General features: G+C 43.4%; 2 protein-coding genes across 3 annotated transcripts; one reads left to right on the top strand and one right to left on the bottom strand.

Moving 5' to 3' along the window:
- Window positions 1–1,238: 1,238 nt before the first annotated feature.
- LOC137876550 (A disintegrin and metalloproteinase with thrombospondin motifs 15-like) lies at window positions 1,239–14,019 on the bottom strand. 2 transcript variants are annotated; one of them, XM_068716203.1, is made up of 8 exons: window positions 12,892–14,019; window positions 9,162–9,294; window positions 8,846–9,013; window positions 5,446–5,729; window positions 5,236–5,347; window positions 4,873–5,045; window positions 3,850–4,025; window positions 1,239–3,729 (listed from the first exon to the last, which is right to left on the bottom strand). In XM_068716203.1, the coding sequence occupies exons 1-8, from the start codon at window positions 13,825–13,827 to the stop codon at window positions 2,937–2,939; spliced, it is 2,775 nt and encodes a 924-aa protein (XP_068572304.1). In that variant the 5' UTR covers window positions 13,828–14,019; the 3' UTR covers window positions 1,239–2,936. The 2 variants fall into 2 exon arrangements, with proteins under 2 accessions (XP_068572304.1, XP_068572303.1); XM_068716202.1 differs by having other exon boundaries at window positions 5,170–5,347.
- A 2,385-nt stretch (window positions 14,020–16,404) lies between these two features.
- Window positions 16,405–23,523, top strand: stk36 (serine/threonine kinase 36 (fused homolog, Drosophila)). The gene is made up of 20 exons (XM_068716204.1): window positions 16,405–16,689; window positions 16,782–16,922; window positions 17,067–17,144; window positions 17,240–17,370; window positions 17,460–17,709; window positions 18,352–18,445; window positions 18,541–18,728; window positions 18,815–18,987; window positions 19,076–19,181; window positions 19,835–19,966; window positions 20,053–20,229; window positions 20,325–20,416; window positions 20,549–20,612; window positions 20,713–20,823; window positions 20,913–20,987; window positions 21,091–21,202; window positions 21,290–21,416; window positions 21,517–21,697; window positions 21,915–22,820; window positions 23,150–23,523. The coding sequence occupies exons 1-20, from the start codon at window positions 16,606–16,608 to the stop codon at window positions 23,243–23,245; spliced, it is 3,318 nt and encodes a 1,105-aa protein (XP_068572305.1). The 5' UTR covers window positions 16,405–16,605; the 3' UTR covers window positions 23,246–23,523.
- The last annotated feature ends 624 nt before the right edge of the window (window positions 23,524–24,147 follow it).

Consider the following 24,147-nt stretch of genomic DNA (forward strand, 5'->3'; position numbering starts at 1 on the left):
AATATTCAGCCTTTTTTGACATATCACTTCCTTCTTAAAAAGTTTTTAAAAAATGTCTTGACACAAGACCTCCCATGCTAGAATCTGACCTTTTTTTCTCAACGTTCTCAGACATGCATAAGTCATCATGCCAGAATCGCACAATTCAAATTTTCCACCTTCTCACACACAGCTGCATTCTTGGACTGGTCGTAGACACAGACAGGGGACAACGAGTTCACGTCAACCGGTGGAAAATATCAGTAGTTGCATGTCTAAAATGTTGACCGTGAAACGAACGCACGGCAAAGTAGAGTTAATAGGCTACGGTGAACTGCTACAAGGCATGCTGGCCACCCATTTCACCTCTGAGCTTCTTCTGTGGCTGCACATGTGAGAGCTGGTGATTGGTTGAATACTTCACAGGGAGGAAGCATATGTCTTGGCACACGTTCCATAGTCCACACCTCATCTGCTTCCTCTCTCTCTTGTCTTTAGTTTTCATGCTGATCCTTGCTGCAAGTTTGCTCAGCATGGGCTCTGTAATTGTTCTCCCTCTGGCAGTATTATACCTTTTTGGCAAAAACTATGCATTCACTTTAACTGAATAAATGGCTTTCAGTGCATTTAGCCTTCCCTCTCCTTTCTGGAGTATAGCTTATGGACAAATGTGGCTTCCTTTTACTAAGATTTAGGATTTAGCAGTCATATGAAGGTTATCTATAAGTGCTAAGTCAAGGGCAACTTTTTTTAGGTTTTGTGCCTCCTGGCATTTTGTTCACCTTTTGTTTCACCAATCTCATTCAATCAAAAGTAAACAAAAAGGAAAATAAAAGCTGTCTGAGCTAATGAGCTTGGTCACTTAGCAAGCTCGATCGCTCGTTAGCTTAGCTTGGCCGCTAAGTTCACACAGTTAATTTAAAAGCCATTTTTGCCATTTTATCTCTTAACTGTGTGTAAACTGTTTAGTGGAGAAAGGTCATGACCTACTCCAGCAGAGGAGGTTAAATAAAAGTAAAAGGTGCGACACAGCTAGTGTGCTACGATGGCTCCTTCCATTTTGGACTCTGGCTCGCCATCTTCTCTAAGGTGCGAATAAACAGCTCAAACCATGCATGGATTTACCTCATCCCCACGAGTAAATCTACTAATTGCGGCAATTGCATTTGAATGAACTGCATTTAAGTAAAGATTTGTGACTGAGCCTTGATAGTAACAATGAAAACTTGCATAACAGGGCAAAGAAAATGCAGTATTAGTTGTAATTAGACATGAATGGCTTTATTTTGGAATAAATACACTGAAGTCAAAGACAATTACAAATGCCTGTGTAAAAAAAGTTTTTAAAAAAGTATTTACATTATTTTTTGCACAGAGCTGAATAAATATATACATAGTATACAATACAGCCCATGTAGGTCATAGTTTTCTTTTGCTGTACAACGTGCAAAAGATGATACAAAATAAAAAATGATAACCCAACTAACGCAGGATCCATCCTTTAGTTGGATGTTGGACTGGAAAATGTGGCCCCGCTAAGAAACCAAACAAGAATATAATGGATTACAGGATTTCAGCAAGTTTGTAGAAAGAACAGCTTGGCTCTGGCTTTGGGGCCACGAACAAGGCGATCCAGAAAAACACAAATTCTGTACAGCAAAACGGAGGGCCTGCCAGTTTTTCTTCCCCTCTCCGCCTTATCGTTTCATTGATAATAAATTACAGTGGTAACTGTGCCAGACAGGCGTGACTCGACATAGCTGAACATCATGAACTGAGAAGACAATTGCTGTGGTCGAATGAAAACGAAAATAAAGGAAGTAATCAAACGCGCTGAACACAGGAGGCGGGAATTGAATGCAGCATGTGTGGCTATTATTGAGATAAGATCAGGGCTATATTATAGCTGATCTCAGATGAGCAGTGTTATGTTGGTTGCAGCCTGATGAAATCTCTGAGCTGGCGGGCACACCAGCTGACAAGGACCACTGGCCATTGTCTCCTGGCCTGCTTTGTTTAGTCAGATCTGTCATTAAAAAAACACCAATGTGACTTCAGATTCTAGTTCAAACTGTTTCCATGACTGCTGAGTCAGGTCTGCAGAAAATGTTTACAGCTTCCTAGTTTTGGAGCAGCAATGCTGGCTGTATCGTTATTGTTGGTTTCCGTGGAAGTATCAGGAGTAAAACATGTTAAAAAAATACAGTGGTTGTTACTAAAGATATCTATCCAATCTGGTATCAACCTTTATCTGCTAGAGATGTTAACCAACAGATTGTATTTGTGTAAGTGCAGCAATGGCAGAACAGAAAGTACAACCATGTAAATGATGTGATTTGTTTCATTTCTTAAATTAATTCCAAGATTTTTAAAGACTCCCTGAAAAAACACCTGTAATGGCAGATGAAGATCGCAGCACATAATGTTAATCATGTGAGCATTACTTACTAGTCCAGTCTGTAAGAAGTTATGGACGTCAATCCTGGTAAATTGGAGTAGTTATTTGGAAAAACAGAAGGCTTCACTGATCCATTTGTAAGACTCCACTGAAACTTTGAAGCCTCAACAGTTAAAACATTATGACATGAAATGGGTTTCAGACTCAAAACTAGATTGATTGTTTGCAAATGGGAATTTGTGCTGACAGTACAAAGGATCCCATTACATTTTATTTGACCTTTCTTTGCCATCAGAGTTAGACCTTGACAATGTCTTTTGAAGTCGGAGTGATGGTAGTGAAAAATATCTTACAGCATTCATCCTGCGGCTTTCACGCTCCTTCCAATATTCTTGGTTTCCCATGATGCAGGTGGAAAAAATTGCACCCGACAGACACGGTGTGTGTGTGTGTGTGTGTGTGTGTGTGTGTGTGTGTGTGTGTGTGTGATACTTGCAGGGGGATTCGATTCAGTCCTTTTAAAACATAACAAAGATTTGTAGTTTATAGGTTGTAGTCATTAGCAAGACATTAGGTTACAGAAGTCCAGCTCCTGCGGCTTGCGCAAGCCAGTGCAGTGGTCCCTTGGGAGCAAGTGCCCAGTTTGGGTTTTGCAGTGCAACGGTCGTCTCTTGAAGCCCTTCCCACAGGTTCTGGAGCAAGGTGACCACTGCCCAATAAGCCACTCCGGACAGGGGTCTCCACAAACCCTGGTGGCCGAGGGTCTTTGTGAAGGATCACAGTACGAACCTGGCTTCCCGTCCTGTCTCAGACACTGCACCATCCTCCTCTGGATCCCGCCACCGCAAGTCACTGAGCACCGATCCCAGCTTGTGGATATCCATTTCCCAAGAGCAGGATCCTCCTTTCCATAAGACTTCTTCAGGGTGTCTCCCCCGTTCTCCTTGATGCTGTCCTCGGCCAGAACACTGTTATGGGAGTCTACTCGCCCCTCCTTCTTCAGAGTCTTGTCCTCCTTGGTCTGACGGGCGAGGTAGAAGGAGTAGCGGATGCGAGGCGGCGTCATCTGGCCTGCACACAGCACCTCCACGGTCAGGGATTCTCCCAAGGGCTTCACGGCCTGCAGGGTCTCGGCGAGGCCGGATGTGCCGCTGTAGCGCAGCAGACTTTTCTGTATGATGATGTCCCTCTCTCCAGCCGACACCACGTAGTTCCCATTGAGCAGGTAGTGGCCCTCGCTGTTTTTAACTGCCAAATAGTTGTCATCGCTCCTCATTCCCTTGTAGCCTCGTTGACGGATGTCTATGTTGGCTGCGCCCACCGGTAACATGACCACAAAGTTGTAGCCGTGCCTGCATGCCAAAACAGTTTGCAGTCAATGAGAGCTCAAAATAGTGAATAGTTGATAATGCTATCATGTTTAAATAAGAATGATGTTAGCAATGTCCCATGACGATGTGGATTTTACTCACTCAGGCTTTGTAAAGAGTCCCGACACCTTTTTGCAGCCCTTGCTATCACCTCCGCAGATTCCACACTTATCAAACTTCTTGGTGGAGCCAATTTTTCCATCACAGCCAGCCTTGATGCACTTCCCTTGGACACACACTCCTGTGGAGTCAGGGGAGCATGGAGTCCCGTCCACAACCTTGTTTGTACAAAGACACTACAAGGTTAGCTTTTAATAAAGTACAGAAATATATATATATATTTTTTTATCACAAGCAGCAAACACAACGGGAACTTTTAAACGGGTCTATAATCTCTTTATATAACAGTCCCTTGTGAGTTTACTTTGCTAGATATCTTTATTCAGTTATCTATGTACTCTCCTGTTTTTTCTAAATTAGGCAAATAGGCCAGCAGACAAAATAAACATTGAAATTCTCCCTCATAAATGTACTAGTTACAGACAAATTTATTTTACAGTGAACACACCAGGAAGATGTAAGATACAATGTCATACATCTGAAGTGAGGCTGTCAAGTAAATCAGCCTCGCTGTTAGTCTTAAGTTCACTTTGTTGCGGTTGTGACATTTTTTTCATCCTAAAATGTATCCGACACCCTATGAACCAAACTCCCGCTCACATTTTAAACTAAACTGTCCACAGTAAGTACCGTACACTCATTTTTGGGTTCAAAGTCACGGCTAGATGGTTAAAACATCCAGCTGCTCCGTGACTCAGAGTGCCGTGTCCCCTGAGCACTCTTATCTGCTCTTCCTGAGCCGGTATGATGGTCCGAAGTGTGAACTCGGCCTCACTGCTGCTAAAGCTCACTCTACACCCTGCTATCTGAAAGAGTGAAACTGTCCTCCTCCTTTCCTTCATTCCTTCTTTCACTCTTTGCACTGGCAGCTGGTTGACGTTTATTCACGTTCCCCTAACTTATCTCCTAACACTATCTCAAAACCCTAATTTATCCTGAATTTTGTCCAATCACATTATCTTTGAATTCAGTTCAGACAAAGAAGAAAATAAACTTGCTGTTTACCTTGGGTGCCAGGACATAGAAGTAGCCGGTGCCGTTAGCCCTGCAGATGAGTTTGCACCTGTCGTCGGTGGACACTCCAGAGTACTTGGGTACCCACACCACGGAGGGGTCGATGCGGTTACTGTTAAAACTACGGCCACTGGTGGCACACTGCTCCTCGCGATAAGTCTTACCTACACAGAGGGGGGAGGATACGAGGTGAGGGGGGGGGGGGGGTACGAGGTGAGGGGGATGGGGAGACACGAGGGGAAAAAATGCCATTGGACATACTGTAGTTGTCCGCTAAGAGCCTCGTACCTGCGTCAGGGCAGTGGTTCAGGTTGCAGGAGCGGTATTTGACCCTCACCCCTTGGCAGTATTTACCCCCATTTGACGGAACCGGGTTTTTACACTCTCTTATAGAAAGTTGGACGCCGGCTCCACATGTGCGTGAGCAGGAGCCAAATGGGCCCCACTTCCCCCATCGTCCGTCCACCTGGAAGTGCACAAACCAGTGGTTTAAAGGCCGTTCCTTAATCACACCTCAGTCGAGATACACATCTATCTCAAGAACTGTCTCTTTGTGAGCCTTACCTTCACATTTTGGACCTGTTTGTTAGAGCAGACCCCTTGGTTGCAGACCTGATTGTCCCCGCAGTGTGTGCCATCCGCCCAGGGGAAGTGACGAGTCATACACACGAGGTGGCCGTTGGATTTCCCTGTGCACCACAGACGGCCGCACGCCGGCTGCATAAAGGGACAGGGCTTGGAGTCTTCTCCGAACGCGAGCTCACACTGGCGGTCGAGGATGTAGGACGTTCCCGGCAGCACATCGGGGAGGACCAACGGTTTCGGAGGCTGGTCGAGCAAACATTCCCCTGGAAGAGGGAGAGGGAGACTCAGTGAGCAACGCACTGAAGCAACCGTTATCTCTGGTTTTGCATTTCTTCAGCAATATTTCCACTAACCTTGTCATTAAGCGTGTGTGTGTGTGTGTGTGTGTGTGTGTGTGTGTGTGTGTGTGTGTGTGTGTGTGTTGTGGGTGGAATTGTGGGTTGGAGGCACAGTAAACAGACATTGCCCTGGTGATTTGGGCTCTTTGAAGTGAAAATTCAGCCTGATGCAGTGCATTCAGTGTATGCCACATACCACACACACATGCATGAGCGCCACCCACCCGCCCACCCCCATCCTAACCTCTCCCTAAAAACCCACAAGCTCTTCCTCTCATGTGTCATCCCACCCAGGAATAAAGTTATAATATGAATAATCTTAAATTTTTAGATATGAGTTTAAAATCCTAACTTTAAACCAAAATGACAAGCGTCAAGCGAGCAGTTCAAAGGTCAAAGCACTCCATTTACAACAAATGGCGACCAGAAACTTTTCCAGGAACAGGCTGATAATAGGAAGAGTTTGACGAGCAGGTGCTTGGAAACATGTAAACCTTCTCACTGGAGGAGAAGGTTTCCAGGAGGAGGTTTTTTTTTTATCACACAGTTTCTCACCCTTATGGGGAATTTACACATCCAAAACAAGCATTTGCACCAAACCTACGGGCACTCCCTTTGAACTGTTTATCATGCCATTTGTGTCGCGGTGAATTCATAACAGATAACACGGCAGTGAGGGAATGAGCTGTAAACTGGTGGCAAATTTGTTAACTCCCATTTCACTGCAAATTTCGCAGAAGAAACACACTGATTGACTGATAATACAATCCTATATAAACAAGTCACTCTGTACCAGGGGTGTTAAACTCAAGGCCCGCGGGCCGATTCCAGCCCGCCACATCATTTTATGTGACCCGCGAATCCGCCAGCAAAAAAAAAAGTAAAACTTTTTTTTTAAAGTTACACTTGATAATAAAAATATCCCCATAGTCGAAATTATGAGATAGAAAGTCATAATTATGAGATACTTAAACACAACAGTCATAGTAGCAGCTCTTCATAGGTTACCCTACATTTGACATGGAAATGTATTGTGAGTACAATGAAGACTACTTTAAACGTGGCTTTACAACAGATGAAATACTTCACGTGGGATTGTGCAAACGCACCCTTGAAAGGATTTTAAGCTTTGAACAAAGTTAATGTAATAACTTGTGCTTGATGATATTTGTCTTTGCTATTTTCTTTAAAAGTTTGATCTTTGATAGAGTAATGTGGGTTTCTTAACCCTAAATTAAAATGATTTAAGTTATAACAGAAATGTGTTTAAATAGATTTTTACATTTATATAACTGCATGTACAATATTTGTATTTACTTGAATAAACAATAATCAAATACAGAGACAGTTATTTAACAATATGTTAGGAGTAGTTACATTTACACAGTCTTACAGTTACAACCGGCCCTTTGAGGGAAACCGTAATGCTAATGTGGCCCAGAGTGAAAATGAGTTTGACACCCCTGCTCTATATTCTGAACAAGCTGAGCCTCACCTCTTCCTTCCTACTCTCTCGCCAAAGAGCAATCATGGAAAACAATAGCTGGTATTGTGTGTGTGTGTGTGTGTGTGTGTGTGTGTGTGTGTGTGTGTGTGTAGGTGTGTGTGTGTGTGTGTGTGTGTGTGTGTGTGTGTGGAGAAATGAACAGGTTACAAATCATTTTGGGTGCAGCACTGCATGAAAACTGCCTAAAGCATGTGGCAACATGTATTTATTTTTTTTTCTTCTTTCCGCTGCTTTTTGAAGTGTAGATTTATGACAGATGGCCTGGAGGAACCAAGTTACAAGATTGTTTGATAGAAATGACTCCCTGTCAACTCCAAAATGTTCTTCGCTCTGGACCAGTTTGTGTTCTTTTGTTCTCAGATCATCTCTGGACACAGAAAGAAGTAAAAAAAAGTGTGTCTTTTTGGAGTAAACCTGCATGGGAAACCCTAGGCAGATACACCTCTCTGTCCAAACCACTGTGGCGACTCTCCCCAGAACAAGCTCTCTAATTTGGGACAGATGTGGGGGCAGTTTTAAAATAAACGTTTAGCATTGCTCCGAGGCTAAGTCCTGCGGTCTGGCATGCTTGGCAAACAATCTGCATCCAACCGAATGAATTTCTCTCTGGCTTTGCTTGTCTTCTCTACGAGCATGGTGCTATACAAGTTTAGGGTTAGATGTCATATTTGAAGCAAGACTGACGCTAAAATTCAATTATGCTCTTGTTTGCATTTACCTCAAACGACTGTTGCAGATCAAGATTGTTTTTTTAACCCAGGCAAATTAAGTAAAAGCCAGTAAATGTTACAAAGAGAGCCTGCTCTTCTTCAAGAACTGCATGTCTTGATCCGTGGACAAACAGAACCGTAAACAGAAAAAGATCTGATTATATGAATAACACAATGAATATGTGCTCTCCTAATGGGATCAACAGCTAACTACATGTTTGTTAAGCACTGTTGGTGGCCCTTTAAAGGAGTGCTTCCTCAATTTAGCATTGCTCTCTTGTGACATTGTTGGAGTGATGGTAGAAAGTTTAAAAGAAAAAGTAACAAAAGTGGTGCAGCAAACATTACATAAGCAAACCCAAAGAAATTTTCCTTCTGAAAACCTGGTGCTTACACTACCCACAATGCAACTCAACCGCTGGTGTCTTATGCTAGTAGAGACTAATGTAGCCTTGAGCTGCTAGCCTCAAGGAGAGATACAGAGATCTTATATATTCTTTCAAACTCGATACCCCCTTTATTTTTAAACTTGTAGACAACCGACGCTGTCCCGCCATCTTGAGACTTCTCTTGAGACAAGTCATCAGTCCTCAAGCAGCTCCCTCTGCAGCCACTAAAGGCTATATACAATGTTTTTCACATAAGAAATAGTGCTCCCCAAAACGTGTTAACAGACTTTGATGGGTAAAATCTGTGTAGTTACCCTTTAATGATTTGTAAGTGTCTGTTTGTGTCTGTCTCGACTTTGACTTTCCACCTCTTCAAACACAACCGTGGGGCTGCTGGCAGACAAACACAGGGGGTCAGGGGTCGTGGAAGCTCACCGTGACCACTGTCCAGGAATTCAGTGATGATGGCAGCACTGCAGGGGGACCACGGGCTGGTGCGGTTGATCTGAATGAGAGTGGGAGACATCATGTGGTTGTCCTGCAGTTTCCCAAACACGTCCTCGCAGGCCCTCACGTTGTCGTGTGGCATGTTGAACACGTGTCCTGTCGAGAGGGAACGAGACGTCAAGACGTCAACACGTCTGTCACAAATTACATGGATTCTTTAATCTGTAAACTGTGCAAGTGCGCTCACGCTATAGGAAACTTTGCAGTACTAATGCATGTTGAATAATGGATGGTACGGGCTCACCAAGCTCATGAGCGGTGGTGAAGGCTGAGGGTAGGCCGTCGTCTTCGATCACAGAGCAGCTCCTTTTGGGGTCGCACATGGTGCCAACATCTGCCATGCCAAGAGTGTCACAGGTGGAGGCTCCACACAGGTCCTGGACAAAAAAAATTACATTTACAGTATATTTTATATTTTTTTGCATTAATTCATATGAGAGTCAGTTAGAGAAAAAGTCAGACGAACAAGGCACTTACGTAAGAACTGTTTATTACAATTTGAGTCTGGATTTTTGTAACACTGGCCTTCATTTCTGTGTGTTATGAAAACATTGTAATCTGATAGGAAAATTTGACCTGGCAGTTTGTTTGAAACTTGTCTGATCATGTGATTTGTTTCCATTTCTTGCCCTGTCTAACCTCTTTTTAGTGATGTCACCTTGTTCCCTTCAGCAATTAACTAGGTATTAATGCCAATAGGAGTGATGGCCAAGTACAAACATAAGACAAATTGCAAAAAACTGGATTTATCCTTAAATTGTCTTGTTGTCATTACAGTAAGTATTTTTTCCCTAGAGATTAGGAAAAGATGCGATAGTGTTAAGTCAGGCTTTCCACCACCCAGTCTTGAAGTGTTTTTAGTGGGCAACAGTGTTTAGAGCACACCGTCTTCTATGAGGTAATGCAACTGTCCCCAATCATAACATTTCCATGCCAGAGCAGAGTTTCCAGATGACCTATTTCTCCACCGCAAGGTTTTAAAAAACCCCAATCTTAGCGAGCATCCATTTGGAGCTGAACCTACTAATCACAGGACAACTTCTGCAGTAACCGCCACAGAGAACCCGCCCATCTGCCTGGCTCCTGGCTCTGTCTCTACATACCCCAGAAACACAGAAAACCAATGGAGGTCAGCTGCTGGAGATAAAGCAAAGCACTGGGTTAATGTCACACAACCCTCGCAACCCTCCTCTGCGCTGGACGTACGCGGAAAACACCGAGCCAAGTGAAGACCTTGAGTGCTATGACAAATCATTCCTAGAATAAACCACAAAACCACAATTGTTGGCCAGCACAAATCTAGTCCAGATGTGCTCATGTGTGCAGACGACATCTGAACGATTGGGCCATTTATGAGCAAAAAAAATAAAAACTGCAAAAGAAGATGGGAGAAGAAACATCAGTGTCAATGAGTTTGTTCTTTGCTTTGACCTACTTCTCACATCTGTCATCTATCTTTGCATTTTTTGTGTGTTAATGCAATTTTAAAACAATATGTAAGTTATCTCAGCAAAGTTATTTTGTGTACATTTCAATGCATTTAACAACCATCTGGCACGTTACCGTCTAACACGTTGCTCAGAGTTTCAGCTAGTACTTTTTAAACTCAAGACAAAAAGGAGTGGAAAAATAGGTCTGATAAGACGGTATCGGTTTACAACGTGCAGACATTTTTGGGTGTACTCTTTTCTTTCTCAACCAATTATCTATCACTTAAGTAAAGGCAAACAAGCTAAAACCTAAACACTTCAGATTTACAGTCAGGCTTCGTCTTTAACAGACTGGATGTTCACATACAATAAACTTTGAGTGTAACTTAATGAACTGAAAAACTTCCAACATTCTTTACACAACAGTCATTCTGGCTATAGAGTTTAAAGACGACCGCAGTTGCCTCTGGACAACACCGAGTTGGTCTTCATAAAACCAGCAAATTACACTGTGGGCTGGTAAACAGCAAACAATAGACGTGCCTTAAATGCCCATTGAAAGCCATGGTAAACCGAAACAACACCACTGGCTAAACCGACTAATTTCTGTCACCAAGTCGTGAATCAACAGAAGGTGGACTGTTGTTGACTTTTTGACCTTTGGCGATTTGCTGAGCAGAACGCTCCATTATCACTGGGTCTTTTGTGCAGACGCCTTATTTGATACATGAAGATAAATTGTGAATATATAATAAGTACCTTGAGTCTGGGAGGAGTGAACTTGTTTGTTTGCATGCTAGAGGCCTGAATGGCAAAAGCTTTGGTTAAAAAAATACAACCGATTTTCGCAAACAAAACCTAGCGATTTAACATGATTTTATGATCATATTCACTGGCCTCTCGTACTTTATACTGGAGCATATCAAGTGTTGAGATTCTGGATGTTTTGCACATGATGTCGTCAAGCCTAAAACAATCTTGTACATTTGTTTGTGAAAGAGAATTCCTTCTGATGGATTGAATAGTATTTGTATTCATAAATAAAGCTGAAAAAATGTAATTCAAACTGTGTCACTCAAACAATGACTGAATCCCTTGACGTCTGTCTCACTGCTTTGTATTGCAGGTTACAGCCGTGTGACTCACCGTCTCCAAGCAGTTCCAGTACAGTTGAATAGGGTCATTTTAAACTGGCTGCAGAGTTTATAACACAAACTCTGCACGTGGAGCTTATGATCCCAGAACCTGCTAACGCCCTGGATTATGTAGCTGAAATACTTTTATGGAAAATGCGGCCCATTTTTGCGATGTCATGGCCTAAACAGGAAGAGCATGCCGTAGGAGCGTTATGGGAAAAAAGAATGAATGAGAGAGGAAGTGTGTGACAGGGTGAAGAATGTGTTGTGAAGATGCAGCTGTGCAGGCTGACTGCAGCTGTGCAGGACTGCCCCTCCAGAGCGGCTTGTTTCAGACTGGGGTTGAGCGGGTGGGGCCGAAACATGGAGGGATGTGACATCTCTGACATGCACGTAGGACCCCCCCCCCCCCCCCCCTCCTCCTCCTACATCACTCCCCCACTCCCTCCATCTCTCCCTTCAGGGGCCTGTTTAATGAGGAGCAGGCAAGGCGGTGGGTAGGGCTGGAAAACCCACAGCTGGAGGAAGAATGGGAAATACTGAGAGAAACAGGACACTTCCTACTAATGCGTCCCTGGTGGCACTTAAATTTGGCAAAGTTGCAGTCAAAACAAGCATTCGTTTGAGGTCTGCTATACGATCTTGTGTCGGGTCATGTTAGTGACATTGGCCAAAGGTAATTCAGCGCATTATACCGTTTCACTCTTTCATTCTCACTCTTTCATCTGCAGTTGACCCTTTGACTGCAGACTGAACAGTATCCAAATATTACAACTCTCAGTAATTAAATATATATCTGCTGATTTGATTTGTCAACTTTTATTCAAAGTGTTCAATGTCAAAATGAAATCAAAGTAGCCAGAATGCACGGAGCAGACGGTTCATCACAGATCAGTGGTTTGCACACTGACCAATGAGTGTGAGCAATGACTTCATCTCTGACCCGGTGGCATCTGCCAAATATTTGGGAGTGCAGCAAGAACTCGGAGGTGGGTTCCAAGTCTATAAAACTACCCTCTCAGGATCCATGAAGAGACTATTGCTCATTTCCTTATTGACCCAGCCTCGAAGCTGTGACGGTATTGGTGGACTGTACATTCACTGAGTGCCATGGGGAGTGTGTTTTGAGAGTAAACCAATTACCTGACACAGCAGGACTGATTATGTTTAAGAAGAGATGAACTAAACTAATTCATAACTTATCAAACATAATCACGTCTTACACACAAATGACACTGGAGTTTTTTTTTTATTATCTTTATCATCGCCTCATTCTTTTAGAGCATATAGAGATTAAATAAAGATTTACGCATTTCTATGCGTAATTGCGCTTTACTAAGATACCACATTCTCCTGTGTTTCTTCAGACCCATGCAGCGTAAACTCAGATGACGCACTTTTTTTTTACCTGTCTGGTGAAAAGGATTGCCGTGTCCCAGTAGTCTGGATGCTTGTCGTTGTTTTTGTTCATCTTTTTTTGCCAAGTGCAAAAGTTTCGCAGCGTCATGGCTGCGTTCCCGGACACCTTGGGTCCTTTGTCCTCCTCGGATATAATCACAATCTTCACAACCACGATGCTGATGGAGTTGAGAATACTGGGATGCCTGTAGAGCCTCGCTGCCACTGACATCAGTGTCAAGAGGTAGTGTTTTAAGTCGTCTCCATGGAACTGCGCCATGGACTCGTCCGCCACCACGAGCGTCTCTACGTACCTGGGGATGGAAGCGAACCTTTTGGTTCTCCCCATCTTCTTCAGCATCGTTTCGGTCACATTGTTGTAGTCTTGCAGTCGCTTGTATTTCTCCAAGGATTGCGCAACCTGGAGACTTATGTCGCTGTCCACTGCGCACCTAGAGGTTGAATTGAGCTTCAGGTTGTTGCTGGTTCTGCGCCGGATGATGTGCGCACCTTCCGCGCTTGTGGTGTCATTTTGCACCGGGCTGATAAAATATTCCCAACCCTGGAAGCCAAATGCACCCCGTAAACCCTTACAGAGGCTCAGAGCGGCATAAGAATGTGGGTCAACGTGCACATATCCGGAGTAAAAACACCGGCTCAGATCAGTGGTGACATCGGTGTTGGAGAGCCAGAATGCGTCTTGGTTAGAAATGGAAGGCGCAATGAAATTCGAGTCCTGGTGTAAATCGATCACAAATTCCTGCTGGAAAGCTCGTATTTTTAAGACACATTTTCCATTTAGGATTCCCACGTCGTTGTCAAAATCCCTCTTGTCATGTTTGTGGTTATCCAATCTAATGGGGAAGCAAAGTTCAGTTTCCATGCAACGAACAAGTTTTGAGAGTGAAACCACAAAGCAGAGGAGAAACGTTGCTCTGATAAACATGACGATGTTTGTGTTCAATAAAGAATGCAGTGATCATCAGAAAAAAACTAAAACGATCAATCAATGGATGCAGTGAGAACCACAGGTCAGAATGAAGAGCATAATCCAATGCGCGGGACTCTAAAACAATGCAGGTCGTACAAGTCCACTCAGTGCAAACTCCTCCTGGTCATGAATCATTCTCCACCTGTGTATGCTGAGTCGACTGCTGCCTTGTGCGGACTTTATGCATTTTCGTCATGTGTTAAAAAAAAATATGGAAACTCAATCTCTCTTTTGGAGGGGGGCCGTCTTTGGAGGCGCTCATTGGACGCGCGTTTCAGCTCACGACTTTTTCTGCGGCCACTTGAAACTCAGCAAACCGCAGGCCTATCATCATGTCCCAACACACTGGGAGGAATTATCAGATGTCTCACTCAGACCCTGCCTGACTCCGCATAATATGCAAGTCATTACTCAACACTTTTGCCCACATTGCGGAGATGCACTTAATAAAAGTACTTTTCATTTCACTAAAATAGTAGCACGCTGATGTCTATTATAAATAACTAAGAAAATGATGCTTCAATTACCTGCATCTTAAGTGGAACATCTGTTAAAATCAGATGACCATGACACAAGTTACGATAATATTGCAGCTGAAGTCCTGTGGAGGAACATGAGGCTGCTGTGATTCAGCTTTCATCCAGATTTTTTTTTTCATCCAGATCCAGACACCAGATGTCGCGTACGACATCTGGTGGACAGCACATGAACTGGGATTGTGTGTAGTCTGATTATTACTGATGACACAACTGCAAGTATAGGCTATTATGATATGATTATGAATTACTGATAACGCAAGCATATACTAAGGTATATGTCCACTACATTTCAGAGGGACATATTGTTTTACTCAGTTGCATTTACTAGTTACTTTGCAGATTAAACCTTTTTTAGAGAACATGTGATTACCCTTTTAAATATATTGATTTGTTATATACCACCTGTAGGTATCAATTTCATGTTTTAATAATCAATAATGCCAGATATAATAATCATAATCATAATAATAATCATAATAATAAAACACTCTGAATGGGCCCATGCTGCATAATGAGTGGGCTACTTTTACGTCAAGTACATTTTCCATTCATACTTCTACTCATTTTGAATTCAGGACTTTTATTGTAGAGTCAATTTGCACTGCGGTGTTGATACTTTTACTTGAGAAAAGGATCTGAATAATACTTCCTCTACCATCACAGAGGCACATGGAGAACCACAGACAGGTGAAAGAGGGCTTAGTATGAAGGTAGATTTGTGTCTTTATTACGCAAACAAAACCTTTGCTTTCAAAACGAAAAGCTACGGTTTCAAAACCAAAAGCTACGGTTTCAAAACGAAAAGCTACGGTTTCAAAACCAAAAGCTACGGTTTCAAAACGAAAAGCTACGGTTTCAAAACCAAAAGCTACGGTTTCAAAACCAAAAGCTACGGTTTCAAAACCAAAACCAAAACGTAAAGCTACGAGTTGAGTTTGGACGTAGTGGGTGGGGCATACGCTGCTGAATGAGCCAGGAGTTTCTATTGGTGGGTTTGACTTGGATCCCGGCATCTACTTCCACTGTAGAGGTTACTGTGATGAGCGGCATGGAGGTAAGTTGACATTATATTGCTCTGTTAGCACTTCACTTTGTTTTCATGTTGTTAGTGTCGTAGAGTCTCTTTTTTGAAAGAACGACATGAGGTGTTGTTGACATGAAGCTTCACTTTCTGCGTGCATGTAACGTAATTCGAACCCACCAATAGAAACTCCTGGCTCATTCAGCAGCGTATGCCCCGCCCACTACGTCCAAACTCAACTCGTAGCTTTACGTTTTGGTTTTGGTTTTGAAACCGTAGCTTTTCGTTTTGAAACCGTAGCTTTTCGTTTTGAAAGCAAAGGTTTTTGTTTTGCAACCAAAAATTATAGTTTCATAAGCAAAACTAACAAATAATTTATTCTCAGTTTATATATTTTCACTTACAAACTTGATTTTTGATTGCAGTGCGAGAAATTTGCTTTCAAAACATATTTTTCTGTTTGCGTAATAAAGACACAAATCTACCTTCATACTTAGGAGATGAAGGGAGGTTGAAAAGCAGACTTGTTGAACTACAAATCTGTTATCTGTACAATACTGGGGCATGGATATATGCGTAGCAAATTAATTTTATGTTTAAATAAGTGGATCATCTTAAAACGAGGTCCCCCTCCAGCCAGCTGCCTGCTTTGTTGTACGTTCTCACCCCGTTGTCAGGAACGCAACAGTGGTTGCTAAGCTAAGGACCCCTGCTTGCGTGTTGTCCACCGAATAGCCAGTTTTGACTTTTGTAAAACAATTTTAAACGATGCTTTAAACAACTGTTCGTTGTTAAAACACGTAAATAAAATAAGCAAATAAAAGGCCACGAGTATAAATGTGCGGAAAGTCAAACTTAACTGTGTCTTTTGCTATTTTTATGAAACGGCAGTTAGCTTAGCTACTTGCTCTCGAGCGTTAATCATTTTTGTTGTCTCCCGTATCGAAAAAAGTAGCGTTACTGTAATGGCACACAACACGAAGCTGTGCAAAGTTTAGTTCACATTAGCATGTAAACTAGGCTGCTAGCTAGGATAACTTACGATATGTAAAGTTTTGTGTACAAGTACACACACGTATCCTGTGCTGTCACGTAAGGAATAAAACAACCGCTCGTCTACTGTCCTAACGGATAAGTTACGGATGTTTTAACCTCCTGTCGTTAACCGTCGACATGAACTCGTATCACGTCTTGGAGCTGGCGGGAGAGGGCTCATTTGGTCGAGTTTACAAGGGAAGGAAAAGATTTACCGGCCAAGTGAGTGGCTTTTGTTTGAAAGGTCTGATAGTGGTGTGACTGTTGTGTGACTGTTGTGTGACGGTTCGTCTGTGTGTCTCTGTGTCCATTAGGTGGTGGCTCTGAAGTTCATGCCAAAGGTGGGTCGGTCTGAAAAGGAGCTGCGCAGTCTCAAACGAGAGATTGAGATCATGAGGGGTCTTCAGCATCCAAATATTGTTCAACTCTTTGACAGCTTTGAGACTAAAACTGAGGTATATTTACTGTAATCTTCTCTCAAAGAAACAATGCATGCATGTGCTTGGTTCACAAAATATTGCTACAAATTACATAATTTGATCCACCTAACCACTTATCTTTCCATGTGAATTCATAATCCCTCTCTATGTTTGTAACAGGTTGTGGTTGTAACTGAGTATGCAGAGGGTCAGCTGTTCCAGATCCTTGAGGATGATGGGAACTTACCAGAGAGCCAGGTAATCACTGTCAGTGTACAGAGCAATGCCAGGAATCACACTCATCGTGGTTTCTCATGATCAACATGTGCTCATTCTTTCCTTTTTCTTCCAAGGTCCGTGAGATCGCCTGCCAGCTGGTCTCGGCTCTGTATTATTTACACTCTCATCGCATTCTTCATCGGGACATGAAACCACAGAACATCCTGTTGGGGAAAAGTGGGGTGGTGAAACTGTGTGACTTTGGGTAGGTAACTATTTTAAAGACAAAGTAGCTCATTCAATTCAATTCAGATCATTCAAAATACCACGAAGATCAGCTACATGTTGCCGTAGGTTTGCGAGGGCCATGAGCGTCTCCACCTTGGTGCTGACTTCTATCAAGGGAACGCCACTGTACATGTCTCCTGAGCTGGTGGAGGAGAAGCCGTATGACCACACTGCTGATCTCTGGTCTCTGGGCTGCATCCTCTATGAACTCCACACGGGGGCGCCTCCGTTCTACACCAACTCCATTTTCCACCTGGTGCAGCTCATAGTGAGAGACCCAGTCAAATGGCCAGACACTATGAGCGACACCTGCACGGTACAGTCTACATTAGCTACAGTCTGATCTGCATCGTGTGTAGGTCAAAGTTAACATCCGCACCGTGTTCAGGTGGCCAGAGCTGTGCTTACGGGCAGGACCATGTCAAGGAATTTTAGAAATACCAAGGTTTTAGTCCAAGTACCACCCCTACACCCCGCAGCCCAGTTCAGATCATTTTGATCAGACCCTTAAAACAAATTTCTTAATTAATCGGAAGCTCTCCTCTTCTTTCTTGCCATAAAAGTAGTCAAACGAATTTATTTTCTTTTTTTCTTGTCAGTGATGTGTCACTGTCGGCCACAGAAGGTAAACAGCACTTCAGGGGACTCAAACTCTCACGTTTTAGCCAAAAGTAGTGAGGAACATTATATTACAGTCATTTAGCAGACGCTTTTATCCAAAGCGACTTACAATTCAGTATCTATCTACACACCGTAGACGCAGCTACGGGAGCAATTTTAGGGTTAAGTGTAGAACAGGAGCTGGGGATCGAACTGCCGACCCTCTGATTGAAAGGCGGCCCTGCTCTCCACTTAGCCACGGTCACCCACGGAAATGTCCCAGGTTTTCTCAGTGAGGGCTACAAGCCTGTTAAAGGACAGACAAGTCATCGGTGCTAATCTGATATTTCTCGTCCAGAGTTTCCTGAAAGGCTTGTTGACCAAAGACCCTCAGAAGCGGTTGTCGTGGCCGGACCTCCTGCGACACCCCTTTGTTGCTGATGGTGTTTTAGGTGATGTTTAAAAAATGCCAAATAAGCATGACGCTGGTCTGTTTTTGAGATTATTCTGATGTCTCTTTTATTCCCATGTTAATGTGTTGGCCCAGTGCTGTCAGATACAGGCGTTTTCAGCCCTCTGACAGTCACACCCAGCCCAGACATGATGGCACTGAAACTTCAGCAAGTGGCGGCAAAGACGGCACCGACTCTTGGAGGGAGCAGATTATTGCGGAGGGCCAGGGAACAGACAGACGACGGCAAAACAGGGAAACCAGCAGTCGGTGACAGTGCGAAAGTGAGTCACGTATTGATTTTTCATTCTTAAATTAGTCGCATGGAAATTCATGGAGGAGCTTTAAGCTGTTCTGTGTACACTGACAGAAAGAGAAGGACGGAGTGACAAATGAAAAGGTCAACTATGCAATAACAGCAGCATCCCCGAGAGCCAAACCCCCTTCCAGTGACGTCTCCGTTACTTCAGTACACTCGGTCATGACAGCTGCCAATCAAAGCCTACACCCAAAGAGTCAAGCCTGCGTGAAATCAAAACACAGGTATTTATGGAAGCTCAGAATAAAGGTACAATCTACTACCAAAACAGACTGAGGTGTGTGTTCACGGCTGTGGTCATTTCCTCTGCAGGGGTCAGATCAGCCGGGACTATGAACAGGAGTTTCCCTCCATAGAGGTTGGGCCGCGACTAGTGCAGAGATGCAGTGCAGACAGCCGGACCACACTGCACAGGCAGGTCAGTGCCGGCTGCCTAAAGGCATTTCCAAGTCTTGTTCCAGTACATATTCTCTTCCAGTTGCAAATCTGCCCTGGTAATAAATAAACTGTTCGCTATCTTAAAGTAAAACAAGCAACAAGGACAACTGCGCACCATCATTGTAAAGTTATATTCACCAAAAGTGCTTGTTGTTGCTACCGACAGGTACAGTGTCGTCCAGCAACACATCAGATTATAGAGACAACGAGACTTCTCATTGAGCAAGACTCTTTCCATAATGTTGTCAGACACGTATAATATCAGTCCGAGCCAAATACTTTTAATGGAAGTAAAGTGATGTCGCCAAATTGCTCAGATGTGATTACATTGCAGGCTGTGAGTGGCTGCTGTCTGCATCGCTCTCGCTCAATACTAGACCAATTTCAGAAATCGTTGTTCAGACACTTATAATACAATCTGAGTAGCAACAAAAAGCACTTTTAGTTAACATTACTTTACATTGAAGGTGCACAATTGACCTGGTTTTGTTCAATACTGGACCAATTTCTAAAATTGTTGTCCCGATTAGCCTCTTAGACACAAAATATGTGAAGTTCCTTGTTGAAACATACCATATTTATGCTTTAAAGGAAAATGTGTCTTATAGTATGAATGATGTCTTGTTCTTTCAGGATGTTGACTGTGAGGATTATTGGGAGAAACTGGCCCAAGAATCAGATCTGAGCAGGCAGCAGAGAGAACTGTTAAATTACGTTGCAGTTATACCACAACTTAAATCCAAGATCCTGGCATTTAAAGCTCAGGTACTTGGGTACAATTTTCAATAAAGCATGAATTGCTTCTACCTCCGAACAATTTAACATTTCCTTTTTTTTCTTTGTTTGGTTAGCTGACAGGTGGCGTTGTGAAAGAACCGTGGCGGATTCACCTCCCGCTGAAGGTCTTGCGCAACCTGATAGTGACCTCTGACCGTGAGAAGTCGCATCACGTTGGTCATGAACTCGGACTCCCTCGTGTCCTCTTTGACCTCGTCCATGATGCTGTAGACATGTCACATGTCATCAACGTCAGTGCTCAGGAATGGAACCATATTCAGCAATGAATGAATTAGTCCTGGAACAGTATTCCTGACTTTTTTTTTCCTACTTTTTCCCTACTCAGCAACCATGGAGTGTCCGAGCATATGGAGAAATTATTGTTGTGCTTCTGATCTACTGTGAGAAGCACTGTGACTGGGTGGAAGAGGAGCACAGGTTAGATTTTGTCCTGTTCTTCACTGAAGCTGATCTTGCTAATTAGCTGAACCCTGTATGTACAGTGTTGTGTAAGTGAGTGACTGATCGTAATTCAACTATTGCAGCTCATCATCTGTTCTCTCTCTGTAGACTAGAAGAATTCACCAAGCCTTTCATCACAATCCTCAGTCAACCAGACCTCGTTCCTTTGGCGGTGAGAAGTCATTGAAGTTAGTCTGTGCATTTCATAGAGTGACTGGCGATTTCATTTTGTCAGTTGTGTGACACATTTGACTTTGTGATCTCTTCTTTAGCATCTGGCTGCCTCTGTTTTGTCTCTGTTAACACAACACGATGTTCACGTCAAAGTGGATATGGACAATCTAGTCTCTTTGCTGAAAGAACTGCTTTTGGACTCCTATGAGGTACTGAAACTGTGAGAAATCATTTTGCAATAATTTGACAACTTTGACCATTTTAAAGTGATCCACTATTGTGTCATGTGCCTCGTCAGCCCCGACTTTCTCTCCCCTCTGGCTTTGGACTCTGTGACGGCGTCCTGTCTTTAGTCCTGCACACACTCTCTGAGGTCAGACAACAACTACAATGTGTTGAAAACAACTTGACTGGATAGACACCAGATAGACCTGCCATTTCTTCCTCTGAGCTTTGCCTGATTTATCTTTTAACAGCAGGAAAATAGCTCTTCATGTTTGGACCCAGTAATGTTTCTGGATCTATGGAAAGCAATTGGCAGTTCCCTAGCAAAGACAACACCAGGCACAGACTTCTGTTCGGCAAATGGTAAATATACGTGTCTAATGAGGCCCACCATTATTTAAGAACACTAATAGCGTCTTTACTCATTTTTTCCTTTTCTTTTGACGTCAGGGCTTCATTCCTTTCTGTCTACTGCGCTGTTCGTCTTCACCAAGGATCCACATTCATGCATTGCTCTGTTTTCTGAGCCCGAATCAAAATGTGTGTACACTCTGGGCCAGCTGCTGGGCGCCGACTGGTTGGTGTTCAGATTTCTTAACTTACCGTTTCATTCGTACCACCAGTCTTCCAAAGCTGCCACGTCTGAAGCTAACAATATCATATTATGTTCCCTCCAGTCTTCATTTGTTTACTGAAGGCCGTCCTGGGACACTTGAGGTGGATCCGGCTCATGACAGCCTGTCTGTGTTGAGCTGCCACTTGTTGTGCTTCCCGTTCGCTCTGGACCTGCCTTCAGACGCCGTGTCCGCGATTTTACAGTTGTACGACAGTTGTAGAATAGTGGCGAGCCTCCGGCAGGTGAGGACCTTCCCGCGCTCCAATAAAGACCTTGCTGACAAACACAATCCTCTGATGCAACGCAGGATAACTCTTGCAGTAGGCTCACATCAGCCACACACTACTGTACATCTTAATGTCTCTGTTCTTTTGTGAGAGCGTTGCGCCGTTTGTTGTCGGCTGTTTGATCTGTGATGAGTTGTCTGGGTGATTTTTGTTTTTTTTCGTGTTTTGGCAGGTAATTCAGACTCTTCCTCCTCCGCTGTTAGAGCTGCCTCTCTCCCTGCTGAGCCATTTACTCCTGTGTGACCCCGAGCGCTCCGTTTCCCGCCTCGGAAAAGACGCTCGTGGTTTTTTCACTCCATCGAGGGACAGCCAGCTTGCTGCCTCCAAACACCAGACTCCGCTGCGCAGAACCGCAAGCTCCCTGCTGGCTGACTTTCTGCAGCTGGATGTGCTGTGGGACTCTGCCGTGGAGCTCTTGACTCTGTTGTCCCAAGTAGCCCGTTGTTTCCCCCGGCACGCCCGCCTTCGGCTTCACCTGGAGGCCTCGGCGCTGCGCCAGGCGCTGGCTCATTCTTATGACCAGATCAGGGCCGCCACATGCAGACTTCTAGGAAATTTAGATCCATTCAGGCCTCCCACGCTGCACACTTTGCAGCCTGACATTTTCAAAAGCATGATAGAGTGTCTTCACGATTCCTGCATGCCTGTCCGACGAATGGCTTGCAGGGCGGTTGGGAACTGGTTGGGATGTATGGCAGCAGGGGCAAGGTTTAAAACGGGTGGCATTGACAGTACAGGATGGTGCGAAGGGCAGGCACACAATGAGGCAGCAGAAGATTTGGCTGTTATACTAGAACAGGGATTGGACGATGAGGAGTGGCGCAGTTGGACAGAGGAAGCCAGGAGGACGGCGGTCCCGCTGACATCTCTGATCACTGACCCCGATGCCTTGACGCGTCGCCACTGTTGTGCAGCCCTGGGAAACCTGGTACGTGTCGATGGGGCTGTATCCCTGTTGTTGGCGGAGCACACGTCCGGCCTGCTCCTGAGAGCTGCGTGCATGGATTCCCATAATGCAGTGAGGCAAGCTGCCATAGCGACCCTGTGCCTGTACAGCGAGCAGGACACAATACGTCAGGTAACACGATGAACAAGTCACAGGAGGGCAGAGGTCGACACTACAAATAGGATTTTTCAGTTTTTTAGAATTTGGATAGAAAGACCTTTTTTATTTAATGACAAGAATACATTTAGTTTCTTAATGGTAGAAAACAATTAACACTATTTACATTTAGCATTGCCTTGAGCCCATTCCTTCCTTTTATATAAACTTGATTTCTGGTCATAGTTCATTGCAAAATCTTTAATGCTATGCAGATATGTTGTCACTTCTGTGCTAGTGTGGTCACTTTAAACATGTAAACAAATATTTTCCAGTCAGTCACTTTCTTTTGCGTTCATTTGAAGGTCCTGAGATCCCTCGATGCCAGTAAGAAACTTCTTCAGGCTTCACAACACGCACCTCCACAATGTGACTATCATCAGCTCATCGGACAGCTGTAAGTGAGTCAAACAGGAATGATAGCACATTTAAATGTCATGTGTAAATATTTCTTCTCCTTCCTTACATTACAAAAGTCCTTCCTCCTGTCTCCAGCAGTTTGGTAAAGGACTACAGTCCGTATATCCCATTTATTATTTTTTATAAAGTGTCTTTTTTATTTAAAGATTAGTGAACTTAATACATGGAATCATAACGGTGGATATAAAAAGTAACTTTTCTTTCTGGAGATCTTCGTTGGCACAGCAGAAATTGTGTCTGTGTGTTGAAATAAAACCAAAGTGTGTTGTTACTGTTATCTGATGTTTCATTTAATGACACCAGCTGTTCACGTTTCATGAGGAAAAAAACGATTCAATTGGAATCGAAACTCCATAAAGACGACGGTCTTTTTAATTAGAGAAGAGCTTCTTTTTACCTGTCGTACTCCCCAGTAATAAACACGAGTGGTTGTTATACGCGCTATATAATAGGTATATATAAATATAATACCTATATAAATAGGTGAGTTATAAACGTTTCATTAAAATAGTTTCAGGTTGTAGTTTTTGAACATTTTGGTTGAGTTCAGGTAGCGTCCGTCATTTAGAAGTTAGTGTTTCAGTATAGAGGATGTCGTCTACAGATTTTAAAGCCTTTTGGGGCAAAATTGTGATTCTTGGTGGTATAAATAATATCGACTTTATTTTTATTTTTAACTGCCGTGCAACTGCGAACGGCATTTTAACAAACGTCGGGCTGGACGTTGAATTCATTGTTCACTCCTTTTTAAATTGTTCTTTTTTTAGCTTAACATCGACTAACAATGAGCGCTTAATAATGACATTTATAGCCTAATAAAAATAGTTATCGAGCTGTTACTCAGTTGTGACCGCATGGGGAGTGAATGATGGGCCGCGTGACG

The sequence above is a fragment of the Cebidichthys violaceus genome, unplaced genomic scaffold (assembly GCF_023349555.1).
Source record: "Cebidichthys violaceus isolate CVI_PGR_0920_01 unplaced genomic scaffold, fCebVio1.0.p SCAF_20, whole genome shotgun sequence".
NCBI lineage: Eukaryota > Metazoa > Chordata > Actinopteri > Perciformes > Stichaeidae > Cebidichthys > Cebidichthys violaceus.